At 29.7% G+C, this 26359-nt stretch overlaps 7 protein-coding genes across 7 annotated transcripts; 1 reads left to right on the top strand and 6 right to left on the bottom strand.

The window, feature by feature from the left end:
- Positions 1–1044: 1044 nt before the first annotated feature.
- LOC124911702 (tetraspanin-8-like) lies at positions 1045–1844 on the bottom strand. Its single transcript, XM_047452213.1, has 2 exons — positions 1356–1844; positions 1045–1266 (listed from the first exon to the last, which is right to left on the bottom strand). The coding sequence occupies exons 1-2, from the start codon at positions 1842–1844 to the stop codon at positions 1045–1047; spliced, it is 711 nt and encodes a 236-aa protein (XP_047308169.1).
- A 1390-nt stretch (positions 1845–3234) lies between these two features.
- Positions 3235–4023, bottom strand: LOC124911701 (tetraspanin-8-like). Its single transcript, XM_047452212.1, has 2 exons — positions 3595–4023; positions 3235–3498 (listed from the first exon to the last, which is right to left on the bottom strand). The coding sequence occupies exons 1-2, from the start codon at positions 4021–4023 to the stop codon at positions 3235–3237; spliced, it is 693 nt and encodes a 230-aa protein (XP_047308168.1).
- A 1524-nt stretch (positions 4024–5547) lies between these two features.
- LOC124911700 (tetraspanin-8-like) lies at positions 5548–6414 on the bottom strand. The gene is made up of 2 exons (XM_047452210.1): positions 5929–6414; positions 5548–5850 (listed from the first exon to the last, which is right to left on the bottom strand). The coding sequence occupies exons 1-2, from the start codon at positions 6412–6414 to the stop codon at positions 5548–5550; spliced, it is 789 nt and encodes a 262-aa protein (XP_047308166.1).
- A 1433-nt stretch (positions 6415–7847) lies between these two features.
- LOC124911699 (tetraspanin-8-like) lies at positions 7848–8624 on the bottom strand. The gene is made up of 2 exons (XM_047452209.1): positions 8166–8624; positions 7848–8081 (listed from the first exon to the last, which is right to left on the bottom strand). Exons 1-2 carry the CDS (start codon positions 8622–8624, stop codon positions 7848–7850), a joined length of 693 nt encoding a protein of 230 aa, XP_047308165.1.
- A 2466-nt stretch (positions 8625–11090) lies between these two features.
- LOC124911697 (tetraspanin-8-like) lies at positions 11091–11914 on the bottom strand. The gene is made up of 2 exons (XM_047452206.1): positions 11435–11914; positions 11091–11363 (listed from the first exon to the last, which is right to left on the bottom strand). Exons 1-2 carry the CDS (start codon positions 11912–11914, stop codon positions 11091–11093), a joined length of 753 nt encoding a protein of 250 aa, XP_047308162.1.
- A 1422-nt stretch (positions 11915–13336) lies between these two features.
- On the bottom strand, positions 13337–14156 carry LOC124911696 (tetraspanin-9-like). Its single transcript, XM_047452205.1, has 2 exons — positions 13683–14156; positions 13337–13618 (listed from the first exon to the last, which is right to left on the bottom strand). Exons 1-2 carry the CDS (start codon positions 14154–14156, stop codon positions 13337–13339), a joined length of 756 nt encoding a protein of 251 aa, XP_047308161.1.
- A 2074-nt stretch (positions 14157–16230) lies between these two features.
- LOC124911695 (probable polygalacturonase At3g15720) lies at positions 16231–17753 on the top strand. The gene is made up of 7 exons (XM_047452204.1): positions 16231–16314; positions 16395–16562; positions 16651–16858; positions 16946–17027; positions 17116–17227; positions 17303–17416; positions 17511–17753. The coding sequence occupies exons 1-7, from the start codon at positions 16231–16233 to the stop codon at positions 17751–17753; spliced, it is 1011 nt and encodes a 336-aa protein (XP_047308160.1).
- The last annotated feature ends 8606 nt before the right edge of the window (positions 17754–26359 follow it).

Here is a 26359-nt window from a genome sequence, read left to right as displayed (position 1 = left end):
CTTTCTCGTTTTCATTGTTCCGTTTTTTTATTATTCGAAAATCAAATCGAATTCAAATAATTTTTAATAAATCGAACCGATTAGAATTTAATTTTTTTTATCTATTCTAAAATCAAATTAAAAACCTTATTTAAATTCGATTCGAAAATCAAAAATAAAATTCGAATTCTAACTCCAACCTATATAAATGTTTAACTTAATTAATGCTAAAAATGATATTATAAAAGTAAAGTAAGTTAAACTGAGAATATACAAAGATTGTCCTAACTTTATAAATTCACAACAAAATAAAAAATAAAAATTCTTATTTTAGAAAAATAATTAATAATTTTTTGTTTTTTTGAATGAAAGACGACTAACATGACAACTCACAATTATGACCCCCTGTTTCAACTAAAAACGTTTCAGACGGAATTGAACCCGTGACATTTTAGTCTCTTAAACAGAAAAATTCTTTATTGAATTTTCTGTTATAGTGAAAATTTAAGATATTTTGTATTGGGATAATTTGTCTCGTTAAATTTTGGATATGTGCACGATAAAAGATTGATGAGGTGAAATGCCTAAATTTGATTCAACTTTATTTATAAAATTGACGAATAGATAGGTAAAATTAGTGAAGAGAAGGTGGTAGGGATGTCTAATTAATCTGAGTTTGAAAAGAATGGATCCATCAACAATGTATGATCGATCAAAGGCCACGCTCTATATATCACTATCAATCAGCAATTTGATTTCCATGGCTAAGCTTAATTCTAGCTGCGACTTTTGAGAATGCACGTGTGCATGTTCAAACCATGGACCTCCCCTTGTTTGTTTTCTTTTGAGAATATCTCATATTTTGAATATTCATTCGTTTTCAAATAAACCCCATTCTTATTTATAATGGGCCAACCTCTTAATGTTTCATTGGGTCAGCAAAAAAAACAAACACACATGTACATAAGTTGTAGTTTTTGGGTAAATGTCACAATATTTGAAAGAACACAAAATTAAAACAAGAAGTCATAAGTTCTAGATCTATTTTTTTTTTGCTTATCGTGATTATACCGGAGTAGTAGGGGCGACTACCAAAACGAGAAAGGAGATCAGTATAAAATTGATGCCCGTCACCCTCCTCCAATTCGACTTGATATTATTCATCCATCCAGCTTTACAAGACTCGCATCCATAACACAACACTTTCTGGTCAGTACTCCACTTACTGCAATCGGGATTTCTTGACGATGAATTTGAACAATCATTTGGCACCTTGCAGCAACCGGACTACACAAAATTAAATAATTCAAACACATTTCATGCAATCATAAATATTATTTAAATTAATACTAATACTAATAATAATAATAACATACCATTATAGAGGTTAAGTTCTGAGAATAGTCTCCAAGGGCGTTACTTCTTCCATTATTTTTAATAGCACAAATCTTGTTTTCTTGAAGACATGTACTAATCTTGTTCCAATTCTTGTTTGTCCTCTTCTTAAGCCAATTACAATGATTTCCAATCATAGTACCGGTCCTTCCGGAACCATACACTCCGTAGGGCTTGTTAGTCACGACAAACGCGAATAGGTTGAAACTTAATAGAAAGACTATGAGAAAAAACATGGAAATAACGTTGATCCAGAGTAACAAATCAATACCAAGGAAGGCTCCGGCCATACCCATCAGAGATAATATTATGAAGAAAAGTGCGACGGTTACTAAGGGTAGGTTGAGGAAAATCTCGCATTGGGTGGTGGCTTGTCGACTCAGCCATATTCCGTTTGAGAGGACACATATGGACAGGAATAACGCGACCGAGCTTAGGTACCTCACAATATTATTGCTGAGACGGCCCATCTTTGATTCTTCAAGAACAAATATTTGAATCTCAAGATAATCTCAAGAACAAATATACAAAAAGAAATATAAAGGGTTGGAACGGCCAACTTTACAGTTATTCTTCTTCTTGATTTAACGAATTAACTTTGTTAAAATAAAAATTCTAACTACTCCTTGTATTCTTAGTTTAGTATAATAGGTTTATTCATTTAAAATTTTTATATGTTATGGGTTGTTTTAACATGTAAAAATGGAAATTAAAAGTTTTAAAATTAGATTTTTCATTTAAAATGTTTTGTAAAAGATAGAGAATCATGCTCATTTTTACTATGAATATATCCTATATCCTATATAAAAAATATTATGAAGTATATATCTGTTATTGTTATTTTCTTCTTCATAGACAAATAACTTTACATCAATAATTAGATATATCTTCACAATTTAGTTGTTTCCAATTTAAAATCACATATAATTATATATCTCAAAAAACAAATGCCGTATCTTAACAGTATAATTAATATTTAAAATATTTGTTTGTAATTTTTATTTGTGTTTAATTATATTTATACATTGAAAATTTTATGGTAATTAATAAAAATAAATAAAATAAAATTTTATAAATTAAAATAAAAACCACATATTATATAAGGAAAATTGAAAATTACATATTAATATAAAAAAAATTGATTTCATTTTAACTTGGGGTGAATTTTTAATGAGATATTAATTAAATATTATTTATAAAATATGCTCAATTTAATTAATTTTTAATCATTATATTCTTTTACTCGATAAAATTTTCGATTCCAGATTTTGTGTTCAATTATGTATCATTTTTTAAAAATATGTTGATTTTTCATTCTTTATTCATTACTTTTGACTTATTCTATAAAATACCTCTATTAATTATTTTTGACTTATTCTATAAAATGATCAATTTTTTGAAGATGATACATAGTTAACTTTTCCACAAATTTATTTATCAAAATAAGATTCAATTACAATTTATTTCTCAAAACATATTTATTAAAAAATTCACTAAAAAACTTGTGAAAACATTCCCCAATAATGAACTAATTACTTCATAACATGTATTATCTCTAGATTAATATTATTTAGTGAAATACTCCTCAAAATGGTGCTCTCTAATTTCTTTATTAATCTTATAGGCAGTATATTAATCTAGAGAAGAAAAATGAATATGAGATTATTAGAAAAATGAATATGAGATTATTAGTGTAATTGTGAAATTAGGAACATAATCAAAGTACTTTTTAACTGTCAATTAGCAATATTAAAAGAAACAAAATTACAAAAGAAGTAGAAATAGTAGTAGAGTACGTTCCTAAAAAAAACACAAACTATTATTGATATGATATTATCTCTAATATATTTTTGTCTATCCTTAATTGTTGGTAGGTGAAACCGTAACACGGCGAGAGGTGAAGTAAACCGATGCAACCATAAAGAAAAGAAATATAACGTTGGTGATGGCTACCCATGTCAAATTCGACCCGATGATATTCATCCATCCAATCTTACAAGTCTCGCAACCATAGCACAACACATTATGATCGCTGTTCCACCTACTGCAATCGGGATTTGTGGAAGATTGATGTGAAGTTACGTTTAAACCACAATCATTTGACGGCGGCGTGCAACAACCGGACTACAAAATTAATTAAATAGAAAACATAGAATCATAATTATAAATATGATTGAAACTCGAAAGGAATGATGATGATGACGATAATAATAATAATACCGGTATAACGTATGTGTTAACGTATGTGTTATTCCTCTGATGGCTATGACAAATCTTGGTTTGTTTAAGGCAGTTACTAATCTTGTTCCAATTCTTGTTTGCCGTGTAATTAAGTGTACCGGAGCGGTCGACAGTCAACACATACATGGAAACGGAAACACCTAACATGAGGAAGATGAGCAGAAACATGAACCATCTATAGAAGCGGATCAAATTGATGTGGTTTAAGGTTGCCAATATTAAACCGATAATAGAGAATGCAAATAGGAGAGATGGCAAGATTATTAGGGCTAGGCTGAGGTAATAAGGATGGCAGTGTGTGGTGACTTGCTGGCTCAGCCATATATCGACTATGAAGATAACAATGCACAGGAAGAAGGTGATCATGGTCATTGCCAAGGGATTGTCGACATTTGAACGTCTCACCATCTTAATAATTTGATTCTTCAACAACAAATCTTCTTGGAAATGGAACTTTCTTTAGAACTAAATTATAAAGAATTGATGGTTTGAACTTTCTTTCAAATTTAAAGAATTAAGAGATCGATCGATGACAACCCGTAAAGTTGTTGGGATTTTCAGTTGGTTTTTCAACTGCCAATCACCCATAAACCCTAATATTTTCTAACTCAATATAACTAACTAAAACTACCCTAAACCCTGAACCCTAATATTTTCTAACTCTATAGTCAATATAACTAACTAAAACTACCTTACAATGTGTTGTTTTAATATATGTGAAAAAGGAAATCCATTTAGTCAAGAATTCAAATATATATAACCCATTGTTACAAAAAAAAAAGAAGAAAATTTTGAAATATATTGATTCGGGAGTTAATCGTTTTATTCTTTAAAAATTAAGAGCTCGATAACCGGTTAGACAATATTCTTTTCATACTTTTTTTTTTTGTCTTTTAATTTATTTATTTATTTCATAACATCATTCTTTGTATTTTTAATATATAATTAAATAAAATGTCATAAATAATTAAATATGTCTTCAAAATTTAATTAATTAAACTCACTTTATTTTATATTCAATTATTTATTTATAAAAATGTGTATGTTTAGAGATAAATTTAATTAAGGAAAGAAAAGATTGGACTGATTTTTTTAGTTAAAATTAATTATAAACAACAATAATTTAATGTTTTAAGACAATTTTCTTGATGATGTATATGTATTATTATAATAATTTATAATATTATTTTTGTAACTATAAATAAATTTAGATAAACAAATTTTATTACTTTTATTTTAACACAATGGTTCCTGACAATATATTTGGTGTCTAATCGTGATAAATTTTGCTTCGTTGGCTAATTCGTGTAGCTAGTTTAAGCATGATTAATTCATTTTCATAATTATTACATTTTATTTTCTGGCCAAGTTTAATTTAAACTCACATAATTATATATTTCAATATTTTTCCATATCATAACAATATAATATTTAAATGTAACTTTTAATTATGTTTAATTATATTTATACATTGAAAATAATATGATTCTTTCACTCCATTCATAATATTACTGCTCAAATACAATTTATTTCCCAAAACATATTTATTAAAAGATTCACTAGATAAACTTGTGAAAAACATTCCCTAATAATGAACTAATTACGTACTTAATAACATTAACGTACTTGATAACATTTACGGTTCAAATACAATTAGATCATTCTACACAACATTAATATTATATATTTAGTAAAATACTACTCAAAATAGTGCTATATAATTTTTTTAATTTGTCTATTATTATAGGCATTGTATTCAAGAGAGAAAAAAAAGAAAGAAACACAAATGAACATGGGATTATTAGTGTAATTGTGAAATTATGAACTTGATAATCGAGGAGTTCTTTTTAACTGTCAATTAGTGAAATCAAAAAAAGAAGAAGTAGTGTATGTTTGTAAAAAAAAAAACACAAACTATTGATATATTTTAGTCTATCCTTCATTTGTTGGCACACTCGTTGGCACACTTGGAGTTTCATTTCTTGGCACACGCGGAGTACGCTCAGGTACGTGAACGTTTTGGTAGAGAACTATATTTCCGATAACGACAAGGACAAGAAGTGCAGAGTCGATGCCTGCCACCCTCGTCAAAATCGGCCTTATGCTATTCGCCCATGCAATCTTACAAGACTCGCAACCATAACACAACACTTTCTCGTCACTACTCCACTTAGTGCAATCAGGATTTGTGGAAGATGAATTTGAACAATCGTTTGACAGGTTGCAACAATTGGACTACAAAATCAAATAATTCAAAAACATAGAATCATGCATGATTAATATTATTGAAATCAATAATAATAATAATAATACCTGTATAGAGGATAGGTTAGCATGGATAATAATGGTTCCATTATGGTTATGATCACAAATCTTGTTTTGTTGAATGAAACTAGTAATCTTGTTCCAATCGTCGTTTACTCTTGTCTTTAGCCAACTATGGTGATTTCCAACCATATAGCCCTGGCCGGGAACTGCGACTCCGGGGCTCCTGACAGTGACCGAGATAGTGAAGATGGTTATGGCATACATGAAGATCATGAGTATAAACAGGGTACGCAAGTAGTAGCGGAGGATCCATTCGAAACCGGTATAGGCTCCATATGTACCGATGAGAATAGAGTGTGCCATAAGGAAAGAAGACAGGATTATTAAGGTTATGTAGAGGCTATAAACGCAGTGGGTGTTGTTTAGCAGGCTCAGAAATATTGCGTTTAAGAAGACACCAATGGCCATGGAGGAAGCAAATGCGCTGGATAATACCGCAATGCCATTGTTGTTGGGTCCAGGGAACTCCATCTTTGATTCTTCAAGAACAACTTTCTTGAAACTCTAAACAATTATGGGTGGAATAAGAGCCGGCCAAAAGTTGGATATTTATGGGATCTTTTAACTTTTTTTTAATACTTTTAAAAAATTGATATAGAAATGTATAAAACTAATTTAGTTTAATTGGTTAGTTAGTTATCTCTATAAATTTAGGGTTCAAATCTTAGTAAAAACATATATATTTTTTAAGGGGTCCTCTTAGGTGGGGAACTATGCAAATGCTATTATTGCATTAGCCTTGGGCCGACCCTAGGTGAAATGGAACCCGCAAAAGTGTGGTTTTTAACTGTCGTCCTCTATAAACCCTAAACCCTGAGGGTGTCTTTGGTAACATGTAAGTTTGGTAGACCCTTTAATATTAAGAATTATAATTGAAATTTAAATTAGAATTCTAATTAAATTCAATCTAGTATAATTTTATAGTTCTTAGTTCCACTATCTTTAGGTCAAAATTGTAATTTTAATTTTTTTTGTTTTAATGTTTTTCCAAACAAAATAACTTATTATTTTATCATTTAAAACACGATTAAAATTTTCATCGATAATTTTTTTTTGGAATTTAGGATTCTAAAATATCGTTTTTTAATTTAGTAAGTTAATATTTTGAAGCAATATTTTTGTTTTGAATTTAGAAAGATTATATATCGAACGGATATTTTACTATATGAAGTAAAATGTTAAACCGATATTTTTTTAATAAAAATTGAAACTTAAAAAAATCTTTTTGACTATTGAATTATCCTAATTAGTTGTGTCAAACAAATATTTTAATAAAATAAATAATATATATTAAAATTATTTTATTATATTCTTTTTTATAAACATATGAATAACAATTGAGATTAATTATAATTTTATATTTTTCAATTATAAGAATTAAATTGTAATTTAATGTCAATTCTCATGCAATTAGAATTCTTATTCTTATGCCATTTCAAATTCTAATTCAACTCATTACCCTAATATTTTATTGTTTTTTAGCTACACGCAAGTAATGTTCGTTTAGTGTTTAGGTACCTATATTGTTATAGGTTTAGTGCTCAAACATAGTAAAAATATATTTTAATTTTTTTAAGAGGCTCTCTTTAAGGAGGCCTATGCAAATGTTAAGTTGCATCGATCACCCTTGGACGCTCTAGGTGAAATGAAATCCGCAAAGTTCTTGGGTTTTTAAATTGCTGCCCTCCCATAAACCCTAACTTTTATTAGGAATGTTCGTTTAGTTTTTAGGTACCTATATTTTTATTGTTGAAAGATTTTATGTCAATAAAAATAAATAAATTGTCACCATGTAAATTAAAATATAACAATAAAAGATGGAAAAAAGAATAAAATTCCATTTGGAAATCATAATTCTTATGGATCACTCTAACTTCATTAAAAAAAAAAAAATCAATTTTAATTTACTTAAGTTTAACAGTCTGAAAGATAACAATAGTGCAGGCAACAATAAGGAAAAGAAGTACAAAGTTATTGATGGCCACCTTCCTCCAATCATACCCGACGATATTCTTCCAAGCAATCTTACAAGACTCGCAACCATAACACAACCCTTTCGGGTCACTACTCCATTTAGTGCAATCAGGATTTATGAAAGATGGATTTGAACAATTTTTTGACGGGTTGCAGCAATGGGACTACAAAATCAAATAATTCAAAATCATAGAATCATACATAAATATTATTGAAATCAACAATAATAATAATAATAATAATAATACCTGAATAGAGTATAAGTTAGCATTATGGCTATGAATATCACAAATCTTGGTTTGTTGAAGGAAACTAGTAATCTTGTTCCAATTGTGGTTTACCCTTCTATAAAGCCATCTCCTGTGCTTTCCAATCGTATAATTCGGATCTTCCACTTCAATATAGTCAGTGACCCCAAGAATGAAGACGATTGAAGCATACATGAGGAGGATGAGTATAAAGAGGGCACATCCATAGTAGCGGAGGATCCAATAGATACCTTTGAAGGATGCGAATATACCGAAAATAGAGAGTGCAATGAGGAAAGAAGAGATGATTATTAACGGTATGTCGAGGACATGATCGCACTGGGTGATGACTTGCTGATTCAGCCATATTGCGTTTAAGAGGATACCAATGGACATGATGGAAGCCAATATGCTAAATAACACGGGAATGCCATTGTTAGCTCCACGCTCCTCCCCCATCTTCATTCAACTCTAAAGAATTAACATGTGGAATAATGGAACCTGCAAAGTTGTTGGTTTTTCAATTGTCGCTATAGTTATGGGTGACCATATCTTGGGTTGACCCAAACAACCCTATCCCAAATACAACATATGAATTTTGATAAGATAATTTGATTTGAGTTAAATTTGGATTAAAAAAATAATCTCTCCTTAATTTCAGCCTCACTACATCAACCATATAGTCTCTATCTACTTCTTTTTTTATTCTCTAATATTTACAATCTAATATTCATTTTCTAATTTATATATTTAACTTTGAGGTTGATTTATATATTTAACTTTGAGTTAAGAAATGTTAAAAATATTTGGTACTCTGTACTGAGAAAGGATTAAATAGAGATGTTTGGTACCCGGTTTTAATTAACAAACAGTAAAATGTTTTTTTTACTCAGAATCATTCAATCATCTCAATATCTCCCCTCTTAATTCTCTCAATTCCCTTTTACTTCTCATCCACTCCTTCTCTCATCTCTATTATTATTTTTTTTACCATCTTCTTTATTATTTTTATTTTTTATTTTTTCTTTATTTGAGTAAATATATATAAATTGTGTTTGTTAGGTGTGATTTAATATCTGTTTATTAATTTTCATTGTTTTATTTAACATGTATTTTACCATTTTAGTGATTCTCATTTAATTAATTTTAGTATAAGATAATAATTTTTTTATATTAAAATCAAATACAAAAATATAATGACATAAATTAATAATTATCAAAATTAATTTTATTCAAATAAACACGTTAAAATTTATAATATAAAGAAACCTAATTACATGAATAATAATTAATATATATATATATATATATATATATATATATATATATATATCTAAAGAGAATAAAAATAAAATTAAAAATACCAGTTGAATGAGTAAAAAATATATTAAATATGTCAAAAGTATATTAAATTGTGTTAAATGGGTCAAATATTTATTAAACAGGTTAAAACTATGTTCAACTAGTCAAAACATATTTAACGATTAAAAAATAAGTTAAAATAAGACAAAAATGAGCAATTACTTGCTAAACTAATTAAAATGTATTAAATAAGTAAAAAATATATTAAATGAATCAAAAACATGATAAAATGATCTAAGATATTTTAAATAAGACAAAACTAGTTAAAATGTGTTAAACTAGACAAAAATGTATTATCCAGTTAAAGATTAACAGGGGACAAAAAAACAAAAAAAAAACAATTTGTTTGGTTATCCATTCCATTCCCAACCTATGATATGAGTTGGGTAAATTTAATTTGAGTTTAATATGTATCGAATAAATTTATAATTTTTAATTGTGATTAATTATATTTATACATTGAAAAATTTAAGGTGATTTAAATAAATACAAATATTTCATTTTATAAATTAAAATAAAACCACATATTATACAAAAGGAAAATTGAAAAGTACCGATTAAGATAAAACAATTGATTTTATTTTAACTTGGGGTGATTTTTTAATGAGATATTAATTAAATATCATTTACAAAATAGGCTCAATTTAATTATTTTTTAATTATTATATTCTTTTACTAACTTCATAAAATATGCTCAATCACAATTTATTTCCCAAAACATATTTATTAAAAATCTCACCAAATAAACTTGTGAAAAGAATTCCCTAATATTGAACTAATTACTTCATAACATGTATCATTTCTAGATTTAATATTATTTAGTGAAATATTACTCAAAATGGTGCTCTCTAATTTCTTTATTCTTATAGGCATTGTATTAAACTAGAGAGAAAAATTAATATGGGATTATTAGTGTATAGTATTAAAATTCCCTAATAACTAGCATTTTTTCCGTGCATTTGCACGAGTATTAATATAAAAATCATGGAAAAAAATTACGGATAATATTTTTTTTATTTTATTTTTAACCGTTTTAAGTTTATGGGTGGGTCAACCCACAATCCGACCCAAGTATCAATTTACTCAACACCTATATAGATTAGTTAGTTAAAAAGTTGAACTTATATTAATATTAAAACGTCCCGCGTTTATCAAATTTGGTGTTGAATTTAAAATATAAAGTTTTTGTAGCCTAGTTGGTTAAAGAGCTGTACTTGTTTTGTTAGGTTGCAAGTTCGAAACATACCTCTAGCATTTTTAATTTTATTTTTAACCGTTTTAAATTTAAAAACGGGTCAACCCACAATCCGACCCAAGTATCCAAATTAACCACAGCTCTCGACCCGCCAATCCGGACACTTTAAAAATTAAGCATCATTATATATATATAGATTAGGAACTTGATCATAATCAAATAGCACTTTTAATTGTCAATTAGCAATATTAAAAGAATCAAAATTACAAAAGAAGTAGAAGTAGTAGTACTGTTACTAGTGTATGTTCTTATAAAAAAAAAACACAAACTATTGATATGATATTATCTAGATATATTTTTGTCTATCCTTAATTGTTGGTCGATGAATCCGCTGAACTCATAACATGCTCTCGGGGAAAGGATTTGAAGAGAACTATATCCGAGACACTGATAAAGATAAGAAGTATAAGGTTGGTGATGGCTTCCCACATCCACTTTGGCCCGATGATATTCATCCATCCAATTTTACAAGTCTCGCAACTATAACACAACACATTCCGGTCTCTATTCCATTTACTGCAATCGGGATTTGTGGAAGTTGAATTTGAACAATCATTTGAAGGCGGCTTGCAGCAACCGGGCTACAAAATTAATTAATTCAAAAGCATAGAATCGTAGTAAATATGATTGAAATGAATGATAATAATAATACCTGTATAACGGATATGGTATTTAGATCAAACTCATAATAGTTGGTATAGTTATCACAAATCTTGGTTTGTTCAAGGCAAGTACTAATATTAGTGTTCCAATTCTTGTTCGCATTCTTCTTAAACCAACCGTTGTCATTATTTCCAACCTTATAGCCCTTTCCGTCGTCGTTGTTGTAAGTCACCACAAACGTGAAAATGGAAAAACCAAACATGACGAGGACGAGCAAAATCATGACACATCCGTAGATGCTGAGGATCAAGTTGATACGGGCTAAGACTCCGACTACACCGACAATAGAGAATGCCACGAGGATAGTTGCCATGATTCTTAAGGGTAGGTCTAGGAAAGGATCGCAGTGTGCAATGGGGTCCTGGCTCAGCCACATTGCGTTTATTAAGACACCAATGGACAGGAAGAAGACGAATGTGCTCATTGCCAAGGGAGTGCCATCGATACCCGCGGCCGCACGCCCCACCATTCTTCAACAATGAATCTTGGAAATAGAACTAAATTATAAAGAATTGATGGTTTGAACTTTCTTTCAATTATTTAAAGAATTAAGAGATGACAACCCGTAAAGTTGTTGGGATTTTCAGTTGGTTTTTCAACTGCCACTCTCCCATAAACACTAATATTTTCTAACTCAATTTAACTAACTAAAACTACCCTAATAATGTGAAAAAATCCATAATAGTCAACATAAGTAATTGTGTATCATGTATTGTTAATTTTAATATGTGAATGGAAATCCATATAGTCAAGAATTCGATATATATAAACCGTTATTAAAGAAAGTTTTTTTTTTTTTGAGATATAATCAGTTGAGGACACTGGTGAAAAAGGGGTCAAAACCGAGAGTAAAAACTCTCGTTTTGACCCTATAACTTTCGGTATAGACCAAATTCCGAGAGTTAAGGTAACTTTCGTTAGAATTTTTTTGAATTTTTGGGAATGTCAAAACCGAAAGTTCTTTGTAGAACTTTCAGTACTAATTAGTAAAACCGAAAGTTTTAGACCCCTCTCGGAATCTATTTTCAATAACGAAAGATTTGTTCCTCTCGGGATCAATTAGGAGAGTTTTATAAAACCCTCGGTAATATCTGTCGGTAAAGGTCATTTTTTGACCAGTGGGAGTTCATCGTTTAAAAAAAATACTAATTTAAATGGATTAATAATTTTAAATTAGTACGCGTTCTATAGTAATTATGATTAAATTAATATATGTTTTTTTTATTTTTCTTTTGACTTAGTTATCGTCGTGATTAGTTCTGATACAATCATTCTTATGAGTTCTTATTAAATCATATTTTATTTTATTATAAATTGTAAAATTTTATTTATTGACTTTATTAAAATTTGGTTATCATTGCCAAATTTTATTTTATTTGTTGATTATAATTACGCTTATGTTGTTCGTGTAATATTGCGATCAATGTTTATTTTAATGCATGCCTTGCAACGCAAGAAATTTCAGCTAGTTTCTTTAATTTTTCTATTGTTTTAAGCAATTAAAGAGAGAAAAATGAAAATGGGATTATTAATTGTGTAATTGTAACAATATGAGATTTTAATAAATTTGTGAAAAACATTCCCTAATGATGAGCTAATAATTACTTCATACCATTTACTAATACAACCAATCTCTCATTCTACACAAAATTAATAAGATTAATATTATTTAGCAAATTAGTACTCAAAATGGTGGTTTCTTATTTATTTAATTTTTCTTGTATTCTAAAGAGAAAAATAAATTGTGTAATTGAGAAATTATGAACTTGATAATTGGAAGAGTATTTTTTAACAGTCAATTAACAAATTTAAAAGAAAAAAAAACAAAAAATTAGTAATAGTAGTAGTGTGTATGTTACTAAAAAAACATTTGTCTATCCTTGATTGTTGATCACTTTAAAGTTGCTGATCCTTCATTTCTAGTCACTCTGGAAATAGGCACAGGTTGATGAACGTTGTGAAAGACAACTATATTGCCGGCAACAATAAGGACAAGAAGTACGAAGTTAGTGATTGTCGCCCTTCTCCAATTCGGTCTTATTCTATTCGTCCAAGCAATCTTACAAGACTCGCAACCATAACACAACACTTTCTCGTCACTACTCCACTTATTGCAATCAGGATTTGTGGAAGTTGAATTTGAACAATCATTTGACGGTTTGCAGCAATGGTACTACAAAATTAATTAATTCAAAACATAGATTCATACATAAATATTATTGAATCAATAATAATACCTGTATAGAGGATAAGTTAGCATTGGTTCCATTAAGGTTATGATCACAAATCTTGGTTTGTTGAAGGAAAATAGTAATCTTGTTCCAATTTTTGTTTACCCTCCTCTTAAGCCAACTCTGGTGATTTTCAACCATATAGCCCTTTCCGGGGACTTTCAATCCGGGGCTCTTGGTAGTGACCACAAGAGCGATGACGGTTAAACCATACATGAGGAGGATGAGTATAAACAAGGCACGTCCGTAGTAGAGGAGGATCCAATGGATACCGATGAAGGCTCCATATATCCCGAGAATAGAGAGTGCCATGAGGAAAGAAGACATGATTATTAAGGGTATGTCGAAGATATGATCGCAGTGGGTGGTGGCTTGTTGGTTCAACCATATTGCGTTTAAGACGACACCAATGGACATGATTGAAGCGAATATGCTGGATAACACGGCAATGCCATTGTTGTTGGGTCCAGGGTCCCCCATCTTTGATTCTTCAAGAACAACTTTCTTGAAACTCTAAACAATTATACTTGGTTTTTCAACTGCCATAAACCCTAATATTATTATTATTTAGGTACACGCAAGGATGGTCATTTAGTTTGTAGGTAGTTAATATTGTTATTATTGAAATATTTTATGTCATCTTGTAAACTAGCTAAAATAAAACAAAAAATATAAATAATTAAGAAAGTTATTAACAAATCTGAGATTAGAAGAAGAAAATAAAAATTTATTAAAGTATGTGAGAAAAATTGTTAGTTATTTTGACATATAAATGATGACAATCATAGGTTAAAAAATGATCTCATTAATAATAAGAGAAATAAGATCAACAAAACTTAATATTTTTTTTTTTTTTTAAAAAGTAACGTAGTATGATATAAATAAGAAAGAATCTTAATTTTACAACTTTGTTAATTAAATTTTTATTTGAATGTATTTTTAACAACTCATATCATAATTTATTTTCATTGATTTTATTTGTTAGTACATCTTATATTAATTTGATCTTTATTATACCGTTCTTTATTAATAGTAACAATAATATATAAAAAAAATATTTCCTAAGAGAATAAAAATTAAGTTAGATATGCACTTATAATAAATTATAAGTTTAAGTGAAAGTTATATATACAAAGGTAAACTTACTTTTAAGAATTAAAAGAAAATAATATGAACTCTTAAATAGGCTAGTTATTAATTAATTATTTTTGATAACTATAATCTTCAAGTTTATTTATTAAATAGTCATAGTATTACAATAATTATTTCCTAACATGTATACACAAATTTAGTTAAAATAAATTACGTACCTTAATTATAAGGAACTAATCTAAAAATACATTACAAATATAAAATGTAATTATATTTATCATCAAAATTATAGAAATAATTTTCATATTACATTTAAAATAATAAAATTAATCTATCTATAAAAATAATTTTTCAGTTACTAGAAAAATAAATTAAACTAAGGAATATATAATATAGAGAATAGTGCAAAAGACAAATTAATATCATTGTGTTTCTATGAAGCTTCAAAAAATTATATACAAAGATTGATTTATTTATTTTCATCTTTATCTCATTTTGGCCTGGTATACAAATAAAATGTCATAACAATTATATATGTCTTTACAATTTAGTCGTCTAAGTTCCAATTTAAAATTGCATGATTAATTATTTCAATTTTGTTTTTCATATTTTAACTGTATAATATTTAAAATATTTGTTTACAAATTTTTAATTTTTTATTATATATAAATTAATTTTATGTTAATAAAAATAAATAGAATATCATTTTATAAATTAAAATAAAGTCATTTTTTTTTTTGAAATCATAGACTTAATTAGCAATCACATATTAAATAAGGGAAAAGTTACAAATAGGTAAAACAATATCATTTACTAAAATTTTATTGTTTTTTTATCACAGTAATCTTATACTTATGAAAAAGTGTGATTCATAATATGAACTAATGAACCAAAAATTAAGAAAAATAGTGCCAAAATTACAAGTTATTTCCTAAAAATTTTCAAATTTATCAAAAATAAAAAATCACCATAATATTTAAAGAATATACTAGACAATTCCCTAATAATGAATAAATTACTTTAGCTTATGTATAAATACAACCATTCAATCTATCATTCTACTCAACAATAGCAATAATATTATTCAGTGAAATATATATATACCACTCAAATTTATGGTATCATTTATAACTTCTTGATCAATTACATTTATGTACTTAATTTTAAGTTTTGACATTGTTTGTTTATTTTTGTAGGATCTTCACAATATCATAATTGTGTTATCATGCATACTGATGTTAAAAAGCCGTTTAACTACACAAACAACATTTGATGTGACAACATTCGGAGCTGTAGGGAACGGACATTCGGACGATACACAGGTAGATAATTTATAAGTCACTCATACAAGCTAAATATATTAAACTTTTTTTAATACAATTTCACTTGTGCATATATAAAACAAAAGGCGTTCGTTCAAGCATGGAAAAAAGTGTGTAATGATAAAGGAAATAACCCAACAATGGCGGTACCTGCCAATAAGAGATTCTTTGTGAGGCCAACCAGATTTATGGGTCCATGTTCATCTTCTTCCATCACAGTTCAAGTATATATGATTATAATTAATCTTCATAATTCTATTATTTTATTTTATTTTAGCTAAGTTTAATTTATTAATTATACTAGATTAAGGGTCAAATCATCGCACCAAATATGAATCAATTCAATACTAAGACCATGTGGATAGTTTTCTCGAGTGTCAATGGGCTTGTCCTTACTGGAACCGGTGGATTCAGTGGTTCGGCAACTTTCAATGACTGGTGGAGACCAGGACTAGGCGAAAATAGGCCAGCGGTATAACTTCTTTCTTTCGCACTTGATTTCTAAATAAAAATCAAACTATGATATTTTTTTTTACCCAAACACTGACTCTCAATGACAGGCACTAGGGATACTTGGATGCACAAACGTAATTATCAAAGGTCTAACCTTCGTTCAACCACCGAGAGCCCACATCGCCATAACAAGTTGCACGACCGTTACAATCACAAACATTCAAATAACTGCGCCTCAAAACAGTGAAAATACTGACGGTATAGACATTTCTGGCTCTAGTAACATCAATATTCAACGAAGCAACATACAAACCGGTGAGTTTATTTGAGTGTCCATGTATCATATATATACTCTTTTTTTGTGGTGTAACACAACTAAATCTATATCTCGGTTATGTATAGGAGACGATTGTGTTGCTATCAATGGTGGCTGCTCGAACATCAATATCACAAATGTTAATTGCGGCCCAGGCCATGGAATAAGGTGGAATATTTTGTTTGTTAAAGAAATTTTATTTTTCTTATAATTTTGATGTGGATTGTGACAGTTGATTCATTTATTTGTTTCGCAGTATTGGAAGCTTAGGAAGAGATGCAGGGATTTTCGAAAGAGTTGAAAATATACATGTGAAAAATTGCACTTTCACGAGAACACAAAATGCTGCCAGAATAAAAACCGTGAATGTGAGTTAAACTTATTTAACTAAACTTGTATAAAAGACACTATACAGCTAAATAATGAATTACAATCTTATTTAGGAAGGAAATGGATTTGCTAGAATGATCTCATACGAGAATATTGTGTTGGTCGACGTCCAAAATCCTATTATCATTAAGCAAAACTATTGTGTGAAACAAAATTGTCCATCCCAAGTAAGCTAATTAAGATTATCTACGTACATTAAATATATTGTTAGCTAGCTTAATTAGTTGTTTTATGTTTTTAATTCTGTTTTGGTTGTTGCAGCCGTCAAAAGTAAAAGTAAGGGACGTTTCCTTCAGAGGATTCAGAGGAACAACAGTGTCAGATGTGGCAATAAATCTTAAATGCAGTGCTTCGACACCATGTGAGAACATTAAATTAGAGGGCATTAACATTAGGTCTTCTTATAAGAAGCTTCTAAGCGCGAGTTGCTCCAATGCCTATGGAACATCGAATCCTTCAAATGTTCCCACATGTTCTTGTTTAAAACAAAAGTTGTCTTTTTAAATTATATAAAACCACAATTTTGTATTTTGTTTTTAATATCCATGTATAATGAAAATGACGTGAGGTCGTTTAACATAACAATGATATTATAAAAACAAAAATAATAATAATTTTTTTTGTTTACTAGCTATTTCATGAATTGGAGGTCTATTTTATTAAGTCAAATTTCCTTAGCTAGTTTTATTTTTATTTGTTGATTGAAGCCGGTGATTTCTGTCCTACAATCTTATTATAAACTCGCTAACTAATTAGTTAAACTATATTAATTAATCAAATAATATTTTTGATAGGGAGAGAGCCTTGGAATTTGAGATGAGCTCCGCCACTAATTTTTGGCTTACCAATAGTTTATTAAAAACATATTTTAATTAATTATCTTTTTTTTAGTTTAGACACTTTTATGTTGAAATTTGGATTCAGTAGATTGTTCCATTATATTAATGAAAATGACAATGCCATCACAAAATTGTAAACGTTAGCCTAATAAATATAATCGAATAAATGGGTTTGTCCAACGTTTAAAAATAGTTGTTAGAATCAAAATCACAATAAACGAGGATAAAAAACGAAAATAAGAACGAACACCAATATTACGTGGAAAACCCTTTACGGGTGAAAAACCACGGGCAGAAGAGAAGGTTTCATTATATCGAAGATTGTATAAATTTTGGTGGATAACGTAAAAACTGAATAAGAGAAAAGACGGTTGTATTCTCTATATATTGTATAACCCTAAAATATGATGTAAATTAAAAGGGGTCAGACCCATTAAGACTACAGGTCCATATAGTGCGGACAAAGCCCGCTGACCCAACAAGAATTCGGGCCACAAACTCTAACAATCTCCACCTTGAAACGAATTCCAATCTTTGATAGCATAACCACAAAATCAAACCTCTTCCACCAAAGCCCCTAAGGGCATAACTCAACAATGAAGACCAACCAAGTTCAAGCAATGCTCAAACTTGGTAATAGGAAGTGACTTAGTCATCATATCTGCAAGATTATTGTGTGTACTCACCTTGCTCACAACAATATCACCACGAGCAATCACATCACGCACAAAATGATATCGTACATCAATGTGCTTAGTCCTCTCGTGAAACATCTGATCCTTTGTCTGAAAAATAGCACTCTGGCTATCACAAAAGATTGTAGAAATCTGCAAATCATCACTAAGTTCGCCAAACAAGCCTTTCATCCAAATTGCTTCTTTGCAAGCTTCTGTAATCGCCATGTACTCTGCCTCTGTAGTAGACAAAACAACTGTATCCTGCAACATAGCCTTCCAACTAATAGCGCAACCACCAACACAAAAATGTAACCAGATAATGATCTTCTCTTATCAAGATCTTTAGCGTAATCTGAATTAACGTAACCGACAACTCCATCTCTACTTTTCTCAAACTGTAACAAACATCAGTAGAACCACATAAGTATCTGAGAATCTACTGAACTACTTTCCAATGTTCCTTACCAAGGTTTGCCATATATCTACTAACAACACTAACTGTATATGCTAAGTCAGGTCGTGAATAAACCATAGCATACATAAAGGAGTCAACGACACTAGAGTATGGCACTCACGACATATAATCATCATCACTATCTGACTATGGTGATAAAGAAGATGAAAGTCTAAAATGAGCAGCTAGTGGAGTACTTACCGGCTTGACACTTTGCATGTTAAACCTACTAAGGACTTTCTCGATGTACCTCTTTTGACTTATGTACAATTTACCAGCCGATCGATCTCTAAGAATCTCCATTCCAAGCATCTTCTTTTCTGCACCAAAATCTTTCATCTCAAACTCGCTACTCAACTGTGCTTTCACCTTTCTGACCTCTCTTTGATCCTTAACGGCAATTAGCATATCGTCAACATACAACAACAGGTAAACGAACGACCCATCATCACATACTTTAAAGTAGACACAACTATCGTAACTACTCCTCCTTAAATCATGAGTGGTCATAAATATATCGAATCTCTTATACCACTGTCTCGGTGACAGTTTCAAACCATAAAGAGACTTTTTCAACTAACATACGTAGTCTTCCTTTTCTAAGGCTACGAAACCCTCTAGTTGATGCATGTAGATGTCTTCCTCAAGTTCTCCGTGTAAGAATGCAGTTTTTACCTCTAACTGCTCAAGCTTAAGATTGTGGAATGCCACAATACCTAGTAAAGCCCGAATAGAATTGTGCTTCACAACTGGAGAAAATACATCAGTAAAATCAACACCTGTAGTTTGACTATATCCTTTTGCAACAAGTCTGGCTTTATTCCTGGCTTTTTCAACTCCCATCGTACCTTCCTTTCTCTTATACACCCATTTGCAGCAAACAACCTTCTTGCTCTTTGGTAGCTTCACTAGATCCCATGTAGCATTCTTGTGAAGCGATTCCATCTCTTCCTGCATAGCAATCATCCACATACCAGAGTTTTCACAGGTAACCGCTTCTGAATACGTTGCAGGATCTTCTTCTGAATCAATCTCTTCAGGCACATTTAATGCATACACAATTAAATCAGCCTCTACATATCTTTGAGGGCGTCTAATTTCTCTACGAGGCCAATTTTTTGCAATTGAATGTTGTGGAGGTGCTTCTGAGGAGCTAGCACCATCCATAGAAACTAGAATAGGCCATGGAGTTGCTCTGGTGTAGGTTTCAACCCAATCTCAAACTCCACCTCAATACTTGACTTCTGTTTATTTCCCTCGGAGGGAGTTGAAGACGGAGACCCCTAAAGCATGATAGTCTCATCAAAAACAACATCTCTACTGATGACGACTTTACTAGTCTTAGAACACCACAACTTGTATCCCTTCACACCTTGCTTGAACCCTATGAACACGCACTTCACCGAACGAGGCTTTAACTTCCCATTATCCACATGAGCATACGCATGACATACGAAATTTTTTAAATCAGAATAACTAGCAGGAGAACCAGTCCATACCTCTTGTGGAGTTTTCTTATCAATAGCAGTCGAAGGAGAGCGATTAACGAGATGACATGCATACGCAACGGTCTCAGCCCAAAACGACATCGGTAGCCCAGCATTAAGGCACATACAACGCACCTTCTCCATCAAAGTTCTATTCATCCTCTCTGCAACTCCATTCTGTTGAGGATTATATCGAAGTGTATGATGCCTCACAATACCTTCTGTTCCACATAAAATATTAAACTCATTAGAACAAAACTCCAAACCGTTATCAGTTCGGAGATGCTTCACTTTCCTCCCTGTCTGCTTCTCAATCATTAACTTTCACTTTTTAAAGGTAGAAAACACGTCACTCTTTTGTTTCAAAAATAATGCCCAAACCTTCCTGGAGAAATCATCTATAATAGTCAACATATAGAACGCACCACCTTTAGATGGTACTCTAAAAGGCCCCACAAATCAGAATGAATGTAGTCTAGTGTCCCCTTCGTATTGTGAATACCAGCCGAGAACCTAACTCTTTTTTGCTTACCAAAAACGCAGTGTTCACAAAACTCCAGCTTCGTAATACCCTGCACATCAAGAAGCCCTCTCTTGTTCAATTCGACCATGTCATTCTCACTCATGTGACCTAGACGCGTGTGCCATAATCTTGTAGCATCAGAATCAGACATAGACAAACTAGCAACAGCAACATCACATGTAATCGTAGAGCCTTGCAGAACATATAAATTGGCAGTTTTCTTGAGACCCTTCATCACAACAAGAGACCCCTTGCTGACCTTCACAACTCCACCTTCACCGATGTATTTATACCCTTTAGAATCAAGAATACTCAATGAGATCAGATTTCTCTTCATGTCAGTAATGTGCCTTACATCACCAAGTGTTCGAATAGTGCCATCAAACATCTTAACTCTAACTGTACCAATACCAGCAATTCTGTAAGATGCATTATTACCCATCACAATGGTACCTCTAGAGACCACTTCATATGTAGAGAACCAGTCCCGATTAGGACACATATGAAACGTGTATCCAGAATCAAGAATCCATTCGTCGCTCTATTTCGAATCAATATCAGACGTAACGAGGAGTTCTCCATCATTGTACTTTTCAGCAACATCAACTTCGCCATATTTCTCTGGTTGATTACTCTTATGATCCTCACCAGCCCTCTTATTCTTATTCTGTAACTTATAACACTCAACAACAATATGACCTTTCTTCTTGCAGTACCTACACGTCTTATCTCTGTTCTTGGATTTTGACCTGCCACGGTTATTGCTGCTAGAATACCTCTCCTGTTGTCTGCCTCGTGCAACAAGGCCTTCAGCCATATTATCTGAACCAACAAGTTTATGCATCTTCTCTTTCGAGAAGAGTGCATCATAAACCTCATCCAGAGTCAAAGTCTCACGACTATAGAGAATGGTATCTCTAAAATTAGCATACGAAGGAGGTAGTGAACACAATAATATGAGCCCTAAATCTTCTTCATCGTACTTAACCTCCATAGATTCCAAATCAGAGACTATTTCTTTAAAAACAGTTAAGTGATTTTCTAAAGACGTACCGTCAGACATACGTTGGGAATACAAGCGTTGCTTCAAGTGTAGCTTGTTAGTCAGCGTTTTCGTCATGCATAATTGCTCCAATCTTAGCCAGAGTGCAGCAACTGTTTTTTCCTTCAAACAGTCTTGAAGAATCTGATTCGACAAATGCAGATAAATCTGCGATAGAGCCTTACGATCTGCTCGTTGCTTCTCTTCATCAGTCCACGAAGACGGCATCTTGACAGCGCCATATAGCGCATCTTCCAGATCCATCTGTGCCAAAATAGCTCGCATCTTCACTTGCCATAACGCAAATCTGGTGTTACGATCCAGCAGCGGAATGTCGTATTTCATCGTGGTCATGACCCAAAAATAAAACAAACAAATTTGGCTCTGATACCAATTTGTTAGAATCCAAACCACAATAAAAGAGAATAAAAGCGATAAAGAAGAACGAACACCAAGATTACGTGGAAAACCCTTTACGGGTGAAAAACCACGGGCAGAAGAGAAGATTTCACTATAACGAAGATTGTACAGAATTTTGGTGGACAACGTAAAAACTGAATAAGAGAAAAGACGGTTGTATTCTCTATATATTGTCTAACCCTAAAATATGATGTAAATTAAAAGGGGTCAAACCCATTAAGACGGGCAAAGTCCGCTGACCCAACAAGAATTCGGGCCACAAACTTTAACAATAGCTAGTATGTATGTAAATGAAAAGTTTTTCAATCCAATTACAATAAATGTATAATTTAAAATATTTAAATGCATTTGTGTGCGCTGGCTTAAGCACACCCAAAAAAACAATTTTTTTATTTAATAAAAAATAAGTTAAAATTACTCTCTAATTTTATATATTTTTCAATTTAATTGACTATTTTATAAAATATTTACTTAAATTTTTATTCTATTTTAAGCTCACCCAAAATTTGGTTCATACCCACATTAACTCCAAATTCTGGATCTATCTCAATCTAAAGGACGGAATGTCAACTAACTAAGCGTGTCTAGCATATTTTTCTCAAAAGTGTTAGTTTTAGAAGACCGGATGTCAAATATTTTTTTTACCAGAGAACTTATTGGATTGTTGAGGCTTGTTCTTAATATATAGCTACCATTGCTTCAACCGATGTTGGCCTATCGGCTTGGTATCACTCTGACTCTTTCTTCTCTTCCCTAGAGCTTTCGAAGCTCTTTATCCTCATTGGTCTGATCCACCTCATTAAGGCTTTTTTATCAAGGAAGTCAAGTCGCTTTCCAGATTATAACATTTACGCATTCATTCGCTTCTATTGCGGTCGATTTCAATATAAATATGTAAAGTAATTCAATTGCGGTCGATTTTTAAATACAAGTTTAAATGGATTAATAATTATAATTAGTGTGTTCTATAGTAATTAGGATTAAATTAATATATGTTTGTTTTGTTTTTCTTTTGAATTAGTTATCGTCGTGATGATTAGTTCGGGTACAAATGTGTGTTTATTTACTTATATGAATTGTTTCATCTTTAATTGTTTTACTTATTTGGGCCAATTTTTGTTCTTCGAAAAAAATATATTATTCTTATGAGTTTCTTATTAAAATCATAATTTATTTTATTTGTTGATTATAATTGCGTTTATATTGGTGGTATAATATTGGGATGTTTAATTTTTATGCGTGCAAAATTCAGCTAATTTCCTTTAATCTTTTTATTGTTTTAGGCAAATGAAGAGAGAAAAATAAATATGAAATTATTTGTGTAATTGTAACAAAATTGGGATTTTAATAAACTTGTGAAAAACATTCCCTAATAATGAACTAATAATTTCTTCATACCATTAACTAAATACAACCAATCTCTCATTCTACTCAAAATTAATAAGATTAATATTATTTAGCAAAATTGTATTCAAAATGGTGCTCTCTTATTTATTTAATTTTTCTTATAGGCATTATATTCAAAAGAGAAAAATAAATATTGTAATTGTGAAATTATGAACTTGATAATCCGAAGAATATTTTTTAACTGTCCATTAACAATTTAAAAAGAAAGAAACACAAAATTAGTAGTAGTAGTAGTGTGTACTGTATGTTACTAAAAAAACATTTGTCTATCCTTGATTGTTGATCATAACTTTAAAGTTGTTGATCCTTCATTTCATTTCTGGTCACACGCGAAATAGACATAATAGGTTGATGAACGTTATGAAAGAAAACTATATTACCGACAACAATAAGAACAAGTAGTACAAAGTTAGCGATTGTAGCCTCCTCCAATTCGGTCTTATGCTATTCGTCCAAGCAATTTATATTCCAATAATAACAAAAAAAAACTATTAGTGGAATATTTTATGTCATCTTGTAAACTAGCTAAAATAAAACAAAAAATATATATATAATTAAGAAAGTTAAGAAAATAAAATTTTATTAAAGTATGAGAGAAAAATACATAGTTATTTTGATATATAAATTATGACAATCATAGGTTAAAAAATGATCTCATTAATAATAAGAGAAATAAGATCAACAAAATTTAATATTTTTTTTTTTTTTTTTTGAAAAAGTAACGTAGTATTATGATATAAATAAGAACGAATCTTAATTTTACAACTTTGTTTAATTAAATTTTTATTTGAATGTATTTTTAACAACTCATATCATAATTTATTTTCATTGATTTTATTTGTTAGTACATATTATATTAATTTTATCTTCATTATACCTTTCTTTATTAATAGTAACAATAATATATAAAAAAAAATATTTCCTAAGAGAATAAAATTAAGTTAGATATACACTTATAATGAATTATAAATAAGTTTAAGTGAAAGTTATGGATACAAAGGTAAACTTACTTTTAAGAATTAAAAGAAAATAATATGAACTCTTAAATAGGCTAGTTATTAATTAATTTTTTTTATAACTATAATCTTCAACTTTATTTATTAAATAGTCATAATATTACAATAATTATTTCCTAACATGTATACACAAATTTAGTTAAAATAAATTACGTACCTTAATTATAAGGAACTAATCTAAAAATACATTACAAATATAAAATGTAATTATATTTATCATCAAAATTATAGAAATAACTTTCATATTACATTTAAAATAATAAAATTAATCTATCTATAAAAACAAATTTTCAATAATTATAAAAATAAATTAAACTAAGGAATATATAATATAGAGAATAGTGCAAAAGACAAATTAATCTCATTGTACATGTTTCTATGAAGCTTCAAAAAATTATATACAAAGATTAATTTATTTATTTTGATCTAGCAATGAGAATATTCAAATGGTATACAAATAAAATGTCATAACAATTATATATGTCTTTACAATTTAGTTGTCTAAGTTCCAATTTAAAATTGCATGATTAATTATTTCTATTTTGTTTTTCATATTTTAACTGTATAATATTTAAAATAATTGTTTACAAAATTTTAATTATTTATTATATATAAATTAATTTTATGTTAATAAAAATAAATAGAATATCATTTTATAAATTAAAATAAAGTCATTTTTTTTCTTTTTGAAATTAGAGACTTAATTAGCAATCACATATTAAATAAGGGAAAAGTTACAAATAGGTAAAACAATATCATTTACTAAAATTTTATTGTTTTTTTATCACAATAATCTTATACTTATAAAAAGTGTGATTCATAATATGAACTAATGAACCAAAAATTAAGAAAAATAGTGCCAAAATTACAAGTTATTTCCTAAAAATTGTCAAATTTATCAAAAATAAAAAATCACCATAATATTTAAAGAATATACCAGATAATTCCCTAATAATGAATAAATTACTTTGGCTAATGTATAAATACAATCATTCAATCTATCATTCTACTCAACAATAACAATAATATTATTCGGTGAAATATATATATACTACTCAAATTAATGGTATCATTTATAACTTTTTGATCAATTACATTTATGTACTTAATTTTAAGTTTTTGACATTGTTGGTTTATTTTTGTAGGATCTTCACAATATCATAATTGTGTTATCATGCATACTGATGTTAAAAAGTCGTTTAACTACACAAACAACATTTGATGTGACAACATTCGGAGCTGTAG

Source organism: Impatiens glandulifera, chromosome 8 (genome assembly GCF_907164915.1).
Source record: "Impatiens glandulifera chromosome 8, dImpGla2.1, whole genome shotgun sequence".
Taxonomy (NCBI): Eukaryota; Viridiplantae; Streptophyta; class Magnoliopsida; order Ericales; family Balsaminaceae; genus Impatiens; species Impatiens glandulifera.
This window is presented reverse-complemented; position numbering and strand designations above follow the sequence as displayed.

Coding starts and splice junctions, on each gene's coding strand:
- LOC124911702 (XM_047452213.1), bottom strand. CDS start 1,844: ATGGGCCGTCTCAGCAATAATATTGTGAGGTACCTAAGCTCGGTCGCG. Junction 1,267..1,355: donor AGAACTTAACCTCTATAATG/GTATGTTATTAT, acceptor AATTTTGTGTAG/TCCGGTTGCTGCAAGGTGCC.
- LOC124911701 (XM_047452212.1), bottom strand. CDS start 4,023: ATGGTGAGACGTTCAAATGTCGACAATCCCTTGGCAATGACCATGATC. Junction 3,499..3,594: donor TTAACACATACGTTATACCG/GTATTATTATTA, acceptor TTAATTTTGTAG/TCCGGTTGTTGCACGCCGCC.
- LOC124911700 (XM_047452210.1), bottom strand. CDS start 6,414: ATGGAGTTCCCTGGACCCAACAACAATGGCATTGCGGTATTATCCAGC. Junction 5,851..5,928: donor CTAACCTATCCTCTATACAG/GTATTATTATTA, acceptor TTGATTTTGTAG/TCCAATTGTTGCAACCTGTC.
- LOC124911699 (XM_047452209.1), bottom strand. CDS start 8,624: ATGGGGGAGGAGCGTGGAGCTAACAATGGCATTCCCGTGTTATTTAGC. Junction 8,082..8,165: donor CTAACTTATACTCTATTCAG/GTATTATTATTA, acceptor TTGATTTTGTAG/TCCCATTGCTGCAACCCGTC.
- LOC124911697 (XM_047452206.1), bottom strand. CDS start 11,914: ATGGTGGGGCGTGCGGCCGCGGGTATCGATGGCACTCCCTTGGCAATG. Junction 11,364..11,434: donor ATACCATATCCGTTATACAG/GTATTATTATTA, acceptor TTAATTTTGTAG/CCCGGTTGCTGCAAGCCGCC.
- LOC124911696 (XM_047452205.1), bottom strand. CDS start 14,156: ATGGGGGACCCTGGACCCAACAACAATGGCATTGCCGTGTTATCCAGC. Junction 13,619..13,682: donor CTAACTTATCCTCTATACAG/GTATTATTATTG, acceptor TTAATTTTGTAG/TACCATTGCTGCAAACCGTC.
- LOC124911695 (XM_047452204.1), top strand. CDS start 16,231: ATGGCGGTACCTGCCAATAAGAGATTCTTTGTGAGGCCAACCAGATTT. Junction 16,859..16,945: donor ACGAAGCAACATACAAACCG/GTGAGTTTATTT, acceptor GGTTATGTATAG/GAGACGATTGTGTTGCTATC. Junction 17,028..17,115: donor GGCCCAGGCCATGGAATAAG/GTGGAATATTTT, acceptor TTTGTTTCGCAG/TATTGGAAGCTTAGGAAGAG.